Source organism: Acartia tonsa, chromosome 4 (assembly GCF_053477335.1).
Source record: "Acartia tonsa isolate MP-2025a chromosome 4, ASM5347733v1, whole genome shotgun sequence".
NCBI classification, from domain to species: Eukaryota; Metazoa; Arthropoda; class Copepoda; order Calanoida; family Acartiidae; genus Acartia; species Acartia tonsa.
Genome location: NC_137263.1, coordinates 2,334,952 through 2,352,221, shown reverse-complemented (window position 1 = coordinate 2,352,221; position 17,270 = coordinate 2,334,952). Strand labels below are relative to the sequence as shown.

Sequence of the window (17,270 nt, the reverse complement as noted above, 5' to 3'; positions counted from 1 at the left end):
CACGCACACACACAAATCTATTTTAGATAAGAAACTAAAGAAAGAGTTTTGATCTTGTAAATTGTTTTATAAATTCTAATAAACATACTATATAATAAAGTATTAGAATGTCTTAATACACACACACACACACACACCCACACTCACACACATACACAAACAATTTTAATTTTAGATAAGAAACTAAAGAAATAGTTTTAATCTTGTAATTTTTTTATCAATTCTAATATACATATACTACATAATAAAGTAATAGGATGTCTATACTCACACACACATATACACACACACACATACACAAACACTCAAATTTATTTTAGATAAGAAACTGAAAAAAGAGTTTTAATCTTGTAAATTATTTTATCCATTCTAATAGACTTACTATATAATAAAGTATTAGAATGTCTTAATATACACACAAACACACACACACACTCACAGACACACACTCAGGCACACATACATACATATACAAATCTATTTTAGATAAGAAACTGAAAAAAAGAGTTTTAATCTTGTAAATTGTTTTCCATGAAGTTTATAGGTTATATGAACAGAACACTGTATTAAGAATGTTACCTAGCCGGATAGCCTTTTAAGTTCAGAATACACCACAAGATCTTATTTGGGTATGTCTTTGAACCAAACGTCTCTTAATGATGTGCAGACAACAAACCCTTTAATTGGAAGACCTAACTGTGCATGTTACTGAGTTGCGTCTATTTTGGACCAAGGCATTCCCCCTACTCTAATTATTTAAGATGCACACCTGACACCTGACGCAGTAGGAACCTGTTTTTAACGTCTTTGGTTATGACGGACCGAGATTCGAACCTATCACCTTACCCACATCAGTCCTGGGTTTATTATAAAAACACTTTTAACTATGCAATACCAATATCGAACATAAATAGACAGATAGACATATGATAGAAATTAGAAGAATAGATAGACATATGATTGAAAATAGATAAACAGATAGACATTTGATAGAAATTAGAAAGATAGATAGATCTAATATAAATAGATAGACATATAGACATATGATAGAATTAGAAAAATATATAGATCTAATATAAATAGATAGACAGATAGACATATGATAGAAATTAGAAAAATATATAGATCTAATATAAATAGATAGACAGATAGACATATGATAGAAATTAGAAAAATATATAGATTTAATATAAATAGATAGACAGATAGACATGTAAAATAAATTAGAAAAACAGATTGATCTAATATATAAATAGATAGACATATAGACGTGATAGAAATTACAAAAATAGATTGATTTAATATAAATATATAGAGAGATAGACGTGGGATAGAAATTAGAAAAATAGATAGATCTAATATAGATAGATAGACAGATAGACATGTGATAGAAATTATAAAAATATATAGATTTAATATAAATAGATAGATAGATAGACATGTGATAGAAATTAGAAAACTAGATGGACAGATAGACATATGATAGAAATTATAAAAATAGATAGATACAAATCTATTTTAGATAAGAAACTAAAGAAAGAGTTTTAATCTTGTAAATTGTTTTCCAGTATGGCTTTGAAACCGATTAATATCTGCTGGATTAGAACCAATCATACTAAAAATCATGTATAACTTCGAATTACAGAAAATATTCCACGCTTGATAAATTTAAGATCATAACAAAACTGTTTTTTAAATTCTTTTTTACTTTAATATTCGCGGAAAGTTGACTTTTGTCAAATAGACATACTTTTTAATAAACGAACTGCCTTACAACCAAAAACACACACACAATCTATTTTAGATAAGAAAGTAAAGAAATAGTTCTAATCTTGTAAATTGTTTTATCAATTCCAATAGACATTCTATATAATAAAGTAATAGGATGTCTTTATATACACACAAACACACACATACACACACACTCACACACACAAATTTATTTTAGATAAGAAACTAAAAAAAGAGTTTTAATTTAGTTTTATCAATTCCAATAGACATACTATATAATAAAGTAATAGGATGTCTGTACACACACACAAACACACACACTTACACATACACACACACACAAAAAAAATCATTTTAGATAAGAAACTGAAAAAATAGTTTTAATCTTGTAAATTGTTTTTCAGGAAGTTTAAAGGTTATGTGACCATTGTATTATACTATTATTATTCGATGAAAAAATGTTTATAATGCCATAAGATATATGATTTTTTTAGTACGGCCCAGAACCGGTTCTAATCCAGGGGACATTAAATCCGTTTTCATGCCATATTGAAAAGAATATTACTTGATGTTGTCTTTGGAACTTGAATTTATGTTTTTGACATAAGATTTTATTTCTTTTTAACAATGTTCTTGTACAATGGCTGTACAATTATGCCATTCTATAATTTTACTTTTTTTGTATTTAGACTTTATTTTAAACAGTAGCCTTTTCAAACACTTTTCAGCAAGACTGAAAACAGTCATATATGCGTATAGATATTTTTTATATACATGCGTAGATGTATTATATATATATGTATATATATATCCATATCTACTAAAATATCTTCTTATAAACCTCGAACAAACATATTATGCAAATCTGAATTTTCAAAATAGCAGCTTTATTATTCATTTAGGATGATTTACAATAAATATGAAATTTAGATGCCTCTTTTGGTTACAAAATTCCACTGTTATTTTTTAATTAATCAGCACCAATAAAGCACAAGATCTCAAAAACAGCATTTGGGGGTAATACTGGTGAACAAATATATTATGCAAATCCAAAACAAAGTAACAAAAAAAAGGTTTTTTGGCACTTTTCTCCTCTTTTAAAGATTGATTATGATAAAATAATATTTTTTTAAGGGATTTATGCATTAATTATTATGAAATATAGTATAAGGTAGAAATTAATGATTTTTCTAAATAAGAAATGATTGAAAAAATAAATTTGATCCCTATCACTTTAGAGGACAGCTGCTGACACCCAGTCTTATGGATGAACCTAAATACATGTTAAAGATAAAAATTACCCTGAAAAGTATACAAAAATGTTTTTTTATGTGTTAAAAAAATTCAAAATCTTGATTTTGAGGATGATGACTTTTCAGATGCTCCTGTTGGTGGTGATGGTGAGCTAAATGTTATCTAAGTACATGCCCATTACAACAACTTGTCTATTAACCTATGTACCATTTTTTGTAGTCATAGCAGCCTCCAATGGAGCCTTCCGACAAGAAATATAACCATCTTCTAAAAACTACAATATTCACCTTATGAATTGAAGTAAATAAAATTGCAATTATTTTCTTTTTTAATAATGCATCTAAAAAGGTCATCATCCTCAAAATCAAGATTTTAAAATGAATTTTTTTATCACATAAAAAAAACATTTTTGTATACTTTTCAGGGTAATTTTTATCTTTAACATGTATTTAGGTTCATCCATAAGACTGGGGGTCAGCAGCTGTCCTCTAAAGTGATAGGGATTGAATTTATTTTTTTCAATCATTTCTTATTTAGAAAAATCATTAATTTCTACCTTTATACTATATTTCATAATAATTAATGCATAAATCCCTTAAAAAATATTATTTTATCATAATCAATCTTTAAAAGAGCAGAAAAGTGCCAAAAAACCTTTTTTTGGTGCTTTGTTTTGGATTTGCATAATATATTTGTTCACCAGTATTACCCCCAATTGCTGTTTTTGAGATCTTGTGCGTTATTGGTGCTGATTAATTAAAAAATAACAGTGGAATTTTGTAACCAAAAGAGGCATCTACATTTCATATTTATTGTAAAATCATCCTAAATGAATAATAAAGCTGCTATTTTGAAAATTCAGATTTGCATAATATGTTTGTTCGGGGTTTAGGTCCAGGGAAGTTTTATAGCTACTTTAGTTGAAGATTCTTTCACTCTCCTAAGAGAAATAACCCTTAGAAAAAAAGCATTCCCATATAAAAATAGAAAGTTTAGCCGACATACCCCCCCCCCCCCTTTATCTTTATGTGTTCTCAGCTACCTCTAGAGGCGTAGCCACTATTATCTTGAAGAGAAGTTGCGTTACTAAAAGCAGAGCTCGGCAGCTGCGCGTCAACTACGACTAAGCATTTAATCTAAATCCGTTAGGATGCTTTGATTACCATATTCATTAGAGGAATTGCCATATTTGTTTCCGGTCAAAACATCCAGCTGTTTTTTGAAAATTATAAAAGGTTGAATTTACTGAGGCTTACAGGTGGCTGACGCGCGGCTGCTGAGCCCAGGCTAGAAGTGTATTTGAAATTTGCAATATTCCTTCTATATTTGAATTTTTGTATTTGACATATTTTTGCAAATATGTTATTTCAAATATGCAAAAGAATTTTCAGCATGGCTTTGAAACCGATTAATATCCACTGGATTAGAACCTTTGCGCAGTCATACTGAAATATCATGTATAGCGCCGTATTACACACAATTTCCAACAATTATTAAAAAACTATTAAAATCAAAATTAAACTTATAATCTTATATTCTAATATCCGCGGAAAGCTGTCTATCATACGATGCGATAAATAACTAAGATAAAGAATATGTTGGATTGTTTTGATGTAGTTTTTAAAATATACTCGTACTAAATATGTAACAAGTTCTAGGAAATCAACATGTTATTGGAGCTATTATCCTCAATATAAAAGTAAGTCAGTGTGTGTGTGTCTATGTAGCGAGGGATTTCGATATGGTTCTCCTTTATGGTGAAGCTTCAAAAATGTCCAGGGAAGGTTTAAATCTATTTAGGATACCACCACTTTCCCAAGAGAAAATTAAAAGTTTAGGCTCGTCTTCTCCCTTCACTCAATATCCTTTTGTCTGAAGCTTAATAACCACTGAACCGATTGATTCTCTATTTTTGATTTTGTATTCTGTGATGTTTTTACGCTATTTTATTTTCAGATTTAAGTCTTTGGATTGTTTCAAGCTTTCAAAAACAGATAATCTGGATGCTAGGGGCGAAGGCAATAGTTTCTAATATGGTATTCTATCAACACAAACTTTTCTTTTTCTTCATTTATATAATACTAGCGGCTTCGCCACTAGCCTCTAGGGGCGTTGCCCCAAGAGGTTTAATCAAGCTAATTTTTCGTATTTTAGATTTAAAAGAAAAGTTTTTTTGAGGGGGAATTTTTTTTTTGAGGGGGGGTCAGTTGACTTCACTATTTTAATTTTAGTTTTAAAAAGAAAACAAAATTGCGGGGTGAATTTTTCATTTTTTGGGGGGTTGGGGGTGTCCCACCCCCTAAGAAAATAGTTATAAATCTTCCCAGGACCTATGAGAAGCTACCCTGTTAAGGAGAACCCGATCGGTTCAACGGTTAGCGAGATCCTTCGTTACAAACAAACAGACAGACAGATATCGTTCTACTTTGTATTATAGATTTATCAAATTTGACTAAAGAAAATTTGTAGGGATCTTAAGGGTTTAGGCAATGAACGATAAATTGATGTACATCACTAATAATGGTAAACAAAATAAACCCTTTTAAAAATGAAAATGACTAGTAGAAAATTTTACATGCAATGGTTGTTTAAACCAACTAATCATGCTTTTATATAAGTACCCAAAGTATAAAACAACGAATAAGAAAACATGATTATACAAATTTTGGTACTATAAAAATTTTCAGTCCAATGATCTCTCCCTCCCTGCAATCTTTGCAATTATATTTAGTGGTTGAAACGTTTGAACACTTAACTAAATGAAGGAACCGATCAACATTCAAACAAAGTCCCCAACGAATAAGAAAACAGTATTATAAAACTTTAAGGACTAGCGTAATAAACAGCCCATTGTCCTCTCCTCCCCTTCTTAATATGTCCATCTATAAAGTAAATATGTATAGAAATCTTTTTCTGTGTACTTAGGCATATGTATTATGTAGTTATTATATTAGGTAAATATTGGCTATATAATGGACATTAAATACATTTATCTTTTAGTAGCGAAGCTACTCTATAATTTACTTTATTTTTCTGTCTAACTGTCTGTCCTTATACATGCCATGATATAAAATATGCTGAGATGTGTATTTAAGCATGAAGTTATTATATTAGGTAAATATTGGCTATATAAAGGACATTTAATACATGTATCAAGTATTTTTTAATAGAATGGTTATCTAAATATCCTATAATATAAAGTAGAAAGATTTTTTGTCTGTAGCTTAAGATTTCGATAACTACTGAGCCGATTAAGTTCTCCATTTTATGGAAGCCTCTTATAGGTCCCTGGATGTATTTAGGCTATTTAATTTTTATATCCAAGTTTGGTTTAAGGCTATTTGCCTACTTCCTTACTCCATTGAATAAATAGCTTTTCGATACTAGCAGCGTAGCCGCTAGTTTTTAATATAGTTTGATAAAATTGAGTGACATTTTCTTAATGCTTTAGAAAGATACTTTATGCACGTAAACCGAATCTAACAACTAATGATTCATTTTCAATCTGAAATCGTTTCCTATTCGTTGGTTGGCTTAAACACTTTGGGTACTTTATTCAAATTTATTTATACTTTGTTTATCTTAATTGGGATGTTCATCAATTTATCCTTCATTCTATATATTTATACTAGCGGCTATGCCCCTAGAGGCCTCTAGTAGCACTTTAAATATTGTCTATAATTTTCTAATAATTTCTATGTTGCGTTCAAGTCTCTAAAAAATCGATCTTTTTGTGATATCTCTTGGGAGGGTGGTAGTACCCTCCCCCAAAATAGTTATAAACCTTCCAAGGACCCATAAGAAACTACCCTGTTAAGTAGAACCCAATTGGTTAAGCGGTTAGCGAGATCCTTCGGTACAAACAAACAGACGGACAGACAAACATCGTTCTACTTTGTATTATAGATTATATTTATAAAGAATGTATGCTTTTAATAAGCTATACATTGTAACATCTGTTGAAGACTAATTGATTAACATTGCCAGCATAACAAGGATGACAACATAGGGATCTAAAGGGATAAGACAATGGCCGATAAATTGATGTACATCTCCATTGGTAATACACAAAACTACCCCTTATGTTGATTACAATTTGTGGTTGAAATGTTTGGACACTCAATATAACAAACCAACCAATCAAAATTCAATGCAAGTTGTTAAGTAAATGAATAAAAAACGTTATTAAAAAACTATTATTAAAATAAAGCCCAATGTCCCCTACCTCCCTAAGAAAATAGCTTAAAACTTACTTTTACTAACTATTTAGCCAGTTTAAGTATAGACATTTTATGACAGAAATACTACAAATTTGTTTTTTTTAAAAATTTGACTTTAAAAGAAATCAAATACAAAAAATTCTAATAATTGACAGCTTGACTTTAGAAAAGGGTTCGATAGTCAAACCATCCATATGCAAAATAAATAGATATCAGTCTCTGTTTTTATAGCAAAGGAGCTCTTTAACCGCTTGACTGATATGGCTCTCCTTTTTCTATTAGTTTCCGGCAGGTTTGTATCTATTTGGAGGTGGTTGCCTCCTCCAATCCAGGATAAATATTTTCTACATTAAAACTCTTCGCCCACCGCCCCCTCCCAAACTTTTAAAAACGAAGCTTTTCTATAATTAGGGTCGGTCCGTCCGTACGTCCGTCCGTCCGTAACGGATATATTTTTTCGTTAATTTATGCATGTTAGAATTCTCCTATTGATTTCAAACATTGCAAGGTGATTCCTGTAGTAGTTAGGAACGATTTAGAAAGCGTAGCAACTCTATAATCATTACCAGTCCGTACGTCTATTTTAAACATGTTGATTTTTTTCCTTTTTTAACAACAAATTTTTATGTGATCTAATAATCCGATTGGTCTGATTTTTGATATACTGATTCCTGGGACAACTAAGTACAATATTATAAGCGAAGCAACTCTATAATCAAGTCCTAAACATGTAAGTATGTCCATAAACATTATTCTGTATCAAGCAGTTTTTCAACAAATTTAATTAAAATTTTGCTTCGACTCTTATACATTTATATTCTGATTATTCAGTTCTGACACTATATAAGTGTTCATGTCCGTTTGTCCTACCGCTTTAGTGCTTCGCTTTTATGAATGTTGTCATCCTTGTTTTAATTTGATTTTTTATTATAGTATTTCGGAGTTTCCTAGGATAATGTTTATTTATCTTCGCTTTTATGGATGTTGTAATTCTTGTTGCACAATTTTTGGCAGATAATAATTACTCATAGTAAAAACAAGGATAACAACATCCAAAAAATAAAAATATGTAAATCCATATATAATTAAAATAGCTTGGCTTGTAATATTTTAACTCTACAAACTATCAATTTTTTAATTATTATGGTTTTAAACAATTCATCCTAAAATAATACAAAAAACAACCCCTAAGGTAAAAACAACGCCTTAGTATTAAAAAAATACATTTTTGAACAAGCTTCTTAGTTCTAAAACTAAGCTTCCTAATTTGAAAACTAAGCTTTCATAGGCTGGTTTTAGACTATTTAACTTTTCTGTTTTAGGCTATTTTTATGCCACCTATGCACCAAGTTCCAATATGTATAAACTAATATTACTAAATAAGGTTGACAAGCTTCATATTATGATTATCAAACAAACGAACATATCTAATTATATAGTAGGATTGCATGTTGATATTATATTCAGGGGACATTGGGCAGTTTATTACACTGGTCCACAAAGTTGTATAATAACGTTTTCTTATTTGTTGACTTAACAACTTTGGGGAATTAAATTTTGATTGACTGATTCATAAAGTTGTGTGTTTAAACGTTTCAACCACTAATTGTAAACAACATAAATGATAATTTTATGTTTTACCTTGGGAATGTACATCAATTTTACAGCCATTGTCTTATCCCTTTAGATCCCTGGATATTATATATATGTGTCAATAGGCCACAGTATTCCCTTATTCCCAACTATATCATTCACAGTGGTCAAAATATCAATAAAAATGGAATTTAGGAATTCTCTACAATATTGGATATATTATTACTTGGATCTTACACCAGTTTTTCATCTCTAACAATATCTCCCTTCCACCCACTTTACCTCATACCCTACCCTCCAACTGGATGAACGAACTGGCCAATAAGTAATGCCCATGTTAGCAAGCTAAATTAACGACAGTATATAATATAATTCTAAAGAAGGGGTAATTTTGTTTATCATCATTTATAGATATACATCAATTTATCGTTTATTGTCTAAGGTTTAACAAAAATAACTGAAACTTTTTTTTGTTGAAAGGTACATGAAATTGCCACTGTGCTAATAATACATAATATAAAATTGGAATGAAGAAATAATGTAATTACGCGACGAAATGCAGTAATTGGATATAGGATATACGTGGATATATTGACAGGGGAAAATAGTTTTCTAATAATAATATGGAACCTTATTTATTGGCCAGTTCATTCATCCAGTAGGAGGTAAGAGGATTGGGTAAAGGGGATGGATGAAGTGTATCGTTATTTTAGCCAGCAGCGAGAATCAGTGAACATGTAAATGTGTTGCAACATCCAAGTAGTGATATATCGATTAATGCAGCTATTGGCTCTAGGGATCAGGGCTGTCCCCCTAGCATTTGGGACTCTGGATTTGTTGAGATTTAGAAAAATGGCCTGAAACCATTACAAAAGCTATGTGAAGATCGATGTAGTGTTTAGCAAGATCTTAAAGGACAAACAAAATATAACTTCTTTATTCAATACTAACGGCTGCACCCCTTGTACCTAGGGGATGTATATTCAAAGGGGTTATAGAATTAATAGAAAAATAGCCTAAAACCTTGATGTGAATAGCATCTAAAAATAAAACAGCAAAATCCATAGTGACCTAAGTGAAGCTTTCTTAAAACGGTGATAGTTATTGAGATCTTCAGCTTCAGACAAAAAACATTTACACTTCTTTATATAATATGATAAGAATGATAAGAAGTATTACAATGCTCTACAAGTATATATATAAAAATAAAAAGCTTTATTAATACACTTAGCATTGTGACGTCTCATAAGTGCATGGCTGATTGATTGGTTGATATACTTGACACTTTCTAGTAGCATAGCTATTCTATAATTATGGTAAGTACGTCCATTCTTTCCTAGATTCCATTCTAGAAAGATAGAAATATAGAAAAATAGAAAGTTAGATAGATAGATAGATAGATAGATAGATAGATAGATAGATATATAGATAGATAGATAGATAGATAGATAGATAGATAGATAGATAGATAGATAGATAGATAGATAGATAGATAGATAGATAGATAGATAGATAGATAGATAGATAGATAGATAGATAGATAGATAGATAGATAGATAGATAGATAGATAGATAGATAGATAGATAGATAGATAGATAGATAGATAGATAGATAGATAGATAGATAGATAGATAGATAGATAGATACCTTGCAACGTATAGAATAGTTTTGATATGTGGACATGCCAACTTCTCTGCTGTTCGACCTTCGGAATCCTAGAAATAAAAAGATTAAAGTCAATCAGATAATTTTATTTTTATCATTAAACAAAGCACGATTCTTTAACCATGCTCGTAAGAGAGTTTAGAATAGGATTACAATCAATTTATTTCTTTAAAAACCTTTAAAACACCCATTTCAATGCACCTTTTTTGTCCCTCTATTCTTATTAGGAACATACTTAAATTGTGTCTAACACTGAAGGCCCTATTTAATACACCTTTGGTTTATCAATGACATATAATAATGAATAGCATATGATGATAACATAATAGTAGTACTAAATAATGTAAATTATAAAATCTATAAAATCTATAAAAGCTATCTGACCTGGGCTAAAATATCAATGCCAGGATGACACAAGAGTTCATGAATGACGGCTGTATGGTCCAACAGACCACTCAGCCCCATCAGAACAGTTTGCTCTGAAAAAAAATATTATTAGTTCTAAGCTACTCCAACCACTAATCTACAGAAGGGGAAATTGTGAGTATCATCTTTGTGGATGTACATCAATTTATCGGTCATTGTCTTATCCCTTTACATCCTTGGTATAATGTAGTTCTACCAGAGCTGGATCTTTAAATCATTTCAATGGTGCACCAAATCGGGGTGAGCCAACTTTCCACTAAAGAGAGCACAGCATTTTACGAAATGCCGCGCTGTGATTAGCTGAAATTCGGCGCACCCCGATTTAGCACACCATTGAAATGATTTAAAGATCCAGCTCAGTGTAATTTAGTAGAAAATTGGATAAAACAATGAACAATAAATTTAAAAATAAAAACTCATGTGTAAAATTCTGGCTTTTATAACTTGTAAATAATGAACAAATCAAGGATTTGACTACTTTTGAACGCCATTGTTCTATCTCTCTCTCACTAAGATTGAGACATAAAAATTATGATTCAATTTCAAATCTAATAATTTCTTAAATTGATTTTGTGATTTGCAGGGATCTTTAGGGATAAGACAATGGACGATGAATCAATGTATAGAACTAATGATAATAAACAAAATTATCTCTTGTGTATTCTTTGTGCTAGGTTAGTTTGAACCAACCAATCAAATCTCAAATATGAGAATTTAATTATAAAACTTTGGGTACCAGCATAATTTAAAGACAAATGTCACCTCCCTCCCTGGTAAATTTTAAGTTTTAGATTTAATTCTAAAACTTAATGGTTTTAGACGAATCGTGGCTGTTCTTAAAGTAATTTTAGTAGTTGGTCAATTCCTTGTTTCTTCTCTTTTCATTATTTTGTACTGAACTACCAATATGTAGAGGAAAGGGACATTTTACAGTAAATGTTAATTCGTTGGTTCAAGAACTTTGATATCCTTTTAATTTTTCGTCCTTGAACTTATTCCTTAAGATTGAAAGATTCTATATTTTTGTGCTCTTGATAGAGAGCTTAAATGATTTCTAAAGTATGTAGTACAAGATATTAAAGATTTTTAGAAGGTGTAGGGCGAAACTCGCCTTAGTGTGTAGAACAGCTCCGCTTTTAAAATGATACGTACAGAATATAAATTACATTGCAGCAGAGAATGGAAGGTAGGCAGGGATTGGACAATAGAAGAAAATTAAATCATTCAGGAAATTAGTTTAGGTTTTTAAAAACCGCTCAATCTCCATTTTAAAAATGATGGATTGTTATTTTTAGAATTTTTTAAACCTCACTAGATTTAATAAAAGTTCCCAAAGTTTTAATCTAATATATGAGATCGCTTTTAAAATATATGGTTACCAGTGTAATTATAAGAGTAATAAGAGTAAGAATATAAATTTAGTAAAGCTTAACAAAGCTTACTGAATTAAACAGTTTTAACAAGAATCAATTTCTACATAAATACACATATTTTTATCTATATAATTTCCCATTAATCTGTATTAAGACAACGAATTAGAGATTTTGTTTATAAAACTTTGGAGACTCTTCTCTCCCTGTAGAAGAATAAGAATATAATTCTAATAAAGCTTAACAAAGCTTACTGTATTAAACAGTTTCAACAAGAATCAATTTATACAGAAATACACTATATATAATTTTTCATTAATTTGTTTTAAGACAACGAATTAGAGACCGTGTTTATAAAACTTTGGGGACTCTTCTCTCCCTGTATAAGAATAAGAATATAAATTTAGTAAAGCTTAACAAAGCTTACTGTATTAAACAGTTTCAACTAGAAAAAATTTATTCATAAATACACATATTTTTATCTAAATAATTTCCCAACAATCTGTTTTAAGACAACGAATTAAAGACCGTGTTTATAAAACTTTGGGGACTCTTCCCTCCCTGTAGAAGAGTAAGAGTATAAATCTAATAAAGCTTAACAAAGCTTACTGTATTAAACAGTTTCAACAAGAACGAATTTATACATAAAAACACACATCTAAATAATATTATATTATTCTTTTATGTAGAGCAATTTCATTTATCTTTCTACTTTATTTATTACTAGCGGTTACCTATTTTAAAAAGAAAAAGCGAGAAAAAAAATTGGGGTTTAGATTTTTTCTCTTATAAACCTCCCAAAGAAGATAAAGTATAGAATAGAATCCAGGTAGAAGATTCTGCCTGGCTAGCCTGAAGTAAAATTGGAACTTTTGAAAGACCAAAACGGCTACAAGGCTGTTAGTAAATAACATGATTTCAGTAATTATTAAGAAAAAATATTCAAAATAAATTTCTTTTCCAATAATTTAATAAAAGCCATGTAGCCAAGAATCCACCTTTCTCTTCCCTATTCACAATGGATTAAAAATGAATTTAATGTGCATATTAAGCCTTAAAAAAAATAATTATGTAAGAAAATTTACAAAAAATATTGGTCTTAGTATTTATTTTATAAAACTAGGTTGCGCTCTTATGTTTGTTTTTAAACAGCTGATTCGTACATGATAGCAACTACATCCATAATTAACTTGTGGAAGGGGGGGGAGGGGGGAGGAAGGGGCTGTACCCATTTAGCTGACCCTTAAAAATTACAAATGTGGTCAATTGTACTTACCAAAATTAAAACAAAATAATGTACAAGTGACTTATCATATGTGTCTAAAACGGCCAAGCAGCTAACGCTGTCTCCACTTCAATATGTGGTGTGTATCAGAGGACTGTCCCAGTCAAACTTTTATTATTTATGGGTATAATAAAACCTTCTGATTAGGATTGTTCAAGAATGTTCTAGATTCAAGTGTGTTGTACCACATCACAAAATTTAAAAGCATAAAGTTTAAACAAATATCTAAGAGTATATATAAGATTTTGATACAAATTAAACTCTTCTAGTTTTGTCCAACTAGTCATTGTGATTTGTACTTTGGCATTATTGTCTTTACTGCGCAAGTCAAAGATTCCTTCAAATTTCCCAGAAATATTTAGGGTTTTCATTTCTATTCCTCCTTATTCTATGAAACCTCCCCAGGTCCTATGATAAATTACACTGTAGAGTAGAACCATATTGGTTCAGCGGTTAGCGAGGTCCTTTTACTTTATTGTAAGAACTAGATGTTGTATACCGAAGAGGTAGGAAGGGGCTAGAACTATAGCCTAAAACTATCCCAAGACTTAAATTTTTTAATAAATTAGCCTAAATCTTATGTAAAGCTTCCCTGAAACGGAGAACTTAATCAGTTCAGTAGTTATTTAAATCTTCTCCAAAAAAAAAAGCTTACTATATATTCTTAAAACTGTATACATATTAAACCTGTTTTTGAATTATTTTGCTATGAATGTAAATTAAAGTTTTTTCTTTTTTTAACAAAAAAAATTAATATTTTGCATGACAGTTCAATGACAAATGAAAAAAATTAAGGGAATAATTTTTACAATTTTGTTATTACAATTAAGTTTTAATATTTTTTTTTCAGTGATGCTACTCTATGATTCAGGGACACACAGAAAACTGTCCCGAATTTGTATTAATTTTGAGGAACAAGACTCCAGTTACGTCATATTTTTCTTTTCCGAAAAAGGGAAGGGGGAAAGAAAAAAAAGGGAAGGGGGGAAGAAAAAAGATATGGGAGAAAAGGGGGTTTTCCCCATCTCTTTTTAAAAGATTTTCTTCCCCCCTTCCCTTTTTCGGGAAAGAAAAGTATGACGTCACTGGAGTCTTGTTCCTCAAAATTAATACAAATTCGGGACAGTTTTCTGTGTGTCTGATTCAGGTATCTTAAGGGATAAGACAATGAAGAATAAATTTATATACATCCCAAATGACGATTAACAAAATTAACCCTTCTGTAGATTAAACTTATTGTTGAAAGAGTTTAGCCACTAACCTTTCACAAACAAATTATGTAAATACAAAAATTTTTTAGCCACCTAATAGCAGAACGTTTTTAAAAGGATAAGTAAAATTTCAAGTCAAATGTCCCCTCCCTTCCCATTGATTTTATTTTTAAATTGTTATTGCTGACACACAGAAAACTGTCCCGAATTTGTATTAATTTTGAGGACTCCAGTTACGTCATATTTTTCTTTCCCGAAAAAGGAAAGGGGGAAAGAAAAAAAGGGAAGGGGGAAGAAAAAAGAGATGGGGGAAAAGGGGGTTTTCCCCATCTCTCTTGAAGAGATTTTCTTCCCCCCTTCCCTTTTTCGGGAAAGAAAAATATGACGTCACTGGAGTCTTGTTCCTCAAAATTAATACAAATTCGGGACAGTTTTCTGTGTGTCGTTATTGCTGCGCTTCATTATGAATCCAAGTGTATTTCTTTTCTGTGTTATCATAAAATTACTTTCAGCAGTTTTGCAAAAAGTTTTATCTTAAATCTTACTAAGAAAATCTTTATACCATTTATATTCTTAAATATACTGGTACCTAAAGTTTTATAAACAATATCTCTCATTCGTAGGTTTAAAATTTTGGGAACTTTTAATAAATCAATGTCCAAACTTTGCAACCAATCTAAATTAGGGGTGTATATCAATTTATTGTCCATTGTCTTATCACTTAAGATTCCAGAAAAAAAATACTTTTGCACAAAAAGTTTTATCTTATTATGAACTAACAAAATACACACACACACACTCACACATACCCACAAGAACAATAATTAACCATAGAATATTGAAGATGTATTATCAAGCAGCTAATTTTCTACCCTAATAAGCCTTAGAAAAGATTAAACATGTACTAATAACAATATAATTGTAAGCACTCATGATAAAACCCCTATTTAATCAGTTTAGGTTAGGTTCTATTGCATAGTTTTTAGCCATAGTATCTCCCTCAAATTTACTTCGACAAATAAAATTTAACATCCTCAAAGTAATGCTATTCTCATAATGCCATGATTTATTGGTGACATGACAGCAGCTCATCAGTTGCACAGGGTCTGTTGAATGACATGCAACAACGTCACAACCACACACACACACGCTTACACACATACACATCCAAACACACACACACACACACATACACACACACACACACACACACACACATCCAAACACACACACACACACACACACACACACACACACACACACACACACACACAATCACACACACATACACACACATTAAACAACATAGCAGCAACAAAATGGTTTAATGATAAATGGAAAAATTTACTAAATTTCACTTCTTGCCTTTGTTAAGATTTTATCCAGGGAGGGAGGGGATAATGGCGTTAAAATTTATCTACATTCTTCTTCCCCCCATAAACTAATTATTGAAATTTAAGGGAGGATTAGTTCTTTGTCTTTTTAATTGTCTATTCCTGATTCCCCTGATTTTTTCTCTTTTTAACTTCCTCTCTCTCTCTCTCTCTCTCTCTCTCTCTCTCTCTCTCTCTCTCTCTCTCTCTCTCTCTCTCTCTCTCTCTCTCTCTCTCTCTCTCTCTCTCTCTCTCTCTCTCTCTCTCTCTCTCTCTCTCTTACTCTTACTCTTTACTATCTTTCCTCGAAGCATTAAGCAAAATTTATTATTTAAAGAAACATGCACCCCCCCCCCCCCACATTCCTAAAAATACCCGGGCTAATAAAACTGCTATTTATTTTATTATTTTCATTTTAATACACGTGGGAAATTATCTGTAATACGATGTCTGTTTCCAAATCTAAAAAGCTTGGACGTCCTGGTATGAGAGGGTATGAGGGGCGTTGGGGGGGGGGGGGGGGGGGGGTGGGGGTGGTGATAGATCACCCACAAAAAATGAGAAAATCCCTGAACCTTTTGTTACTTGTAGAAAATATTAACTTGATTAAATTTTCTTTTTGGTTTAAGCTGCTGTAGGCTAAACACAAGAGATTTTAATCTGCTTTTATCATGGCATGTTAATAACTTTTACCAACTTTCTCACTTTTTTCCTTTATGTTAAGTGTTAGTCGACCCTTTTTTGGTTGGAAGGTGGAGATTCTGTCTCCTTAAAATGGTTTTAAACTATCCCTTGTCCAAATGAAACTTCACTTGAAAGGAGAACCATATCAGTTCAGCATTTAGCGGGATCTTGAGCTACACACACAGATAGACAGACATACATCATATTACTTTTATAGGACTTCCAAGGGATGGGGGGTTACAGGGTCGTTTACCCTCCTACCCCCACACCCCAAAAAAAGCTTGGACGTCCCTGACATAAGGATCTATGTCTGGATGTTCTAGTAGTATTCTGACCAGCCCGTGATGACCCTGCAGCGAGACACACACACACACACACTCACACACACACACACACACACACACACTTACCCTGTTTGTCCCTGACATTAGGATCTATGTCTGGATGTTCTAGTAGT

The 17,270-nt window shown here is 31.1% G+C and overlaps 1 protein-coding gene across 1 annotated transcript in view; it reads right to left on the bottom strand.

Moving 5' to 3' along the window:
* The window catches only part of LOC145318143 (uncharacterized), a 34,654-nt gene that overhangs the window by 16,795 nt on the left and 589 nt on the right, over positions 1 to 17,270 (bottom strand). The window contains exons 2-3 of the mRNA XM_080159491.1: positions 10,849 to 10,943; positions 10,447 to 10,514 (exon numbers count right to left, since the gene is read on the bottom strand). Coding sequence (XP_080015617.1) covers positions 10,447 to 10,514; positions 10,849 to 10,929 — 149 coding nt within the window. The 5' untranslated portion in view covers positions 10,930 to 10,943. The remainder of the gene's footprint in view (positions 1 to 10,446; positions 10,515 to 10,848; positions 10,944 to 17,270) is intronic.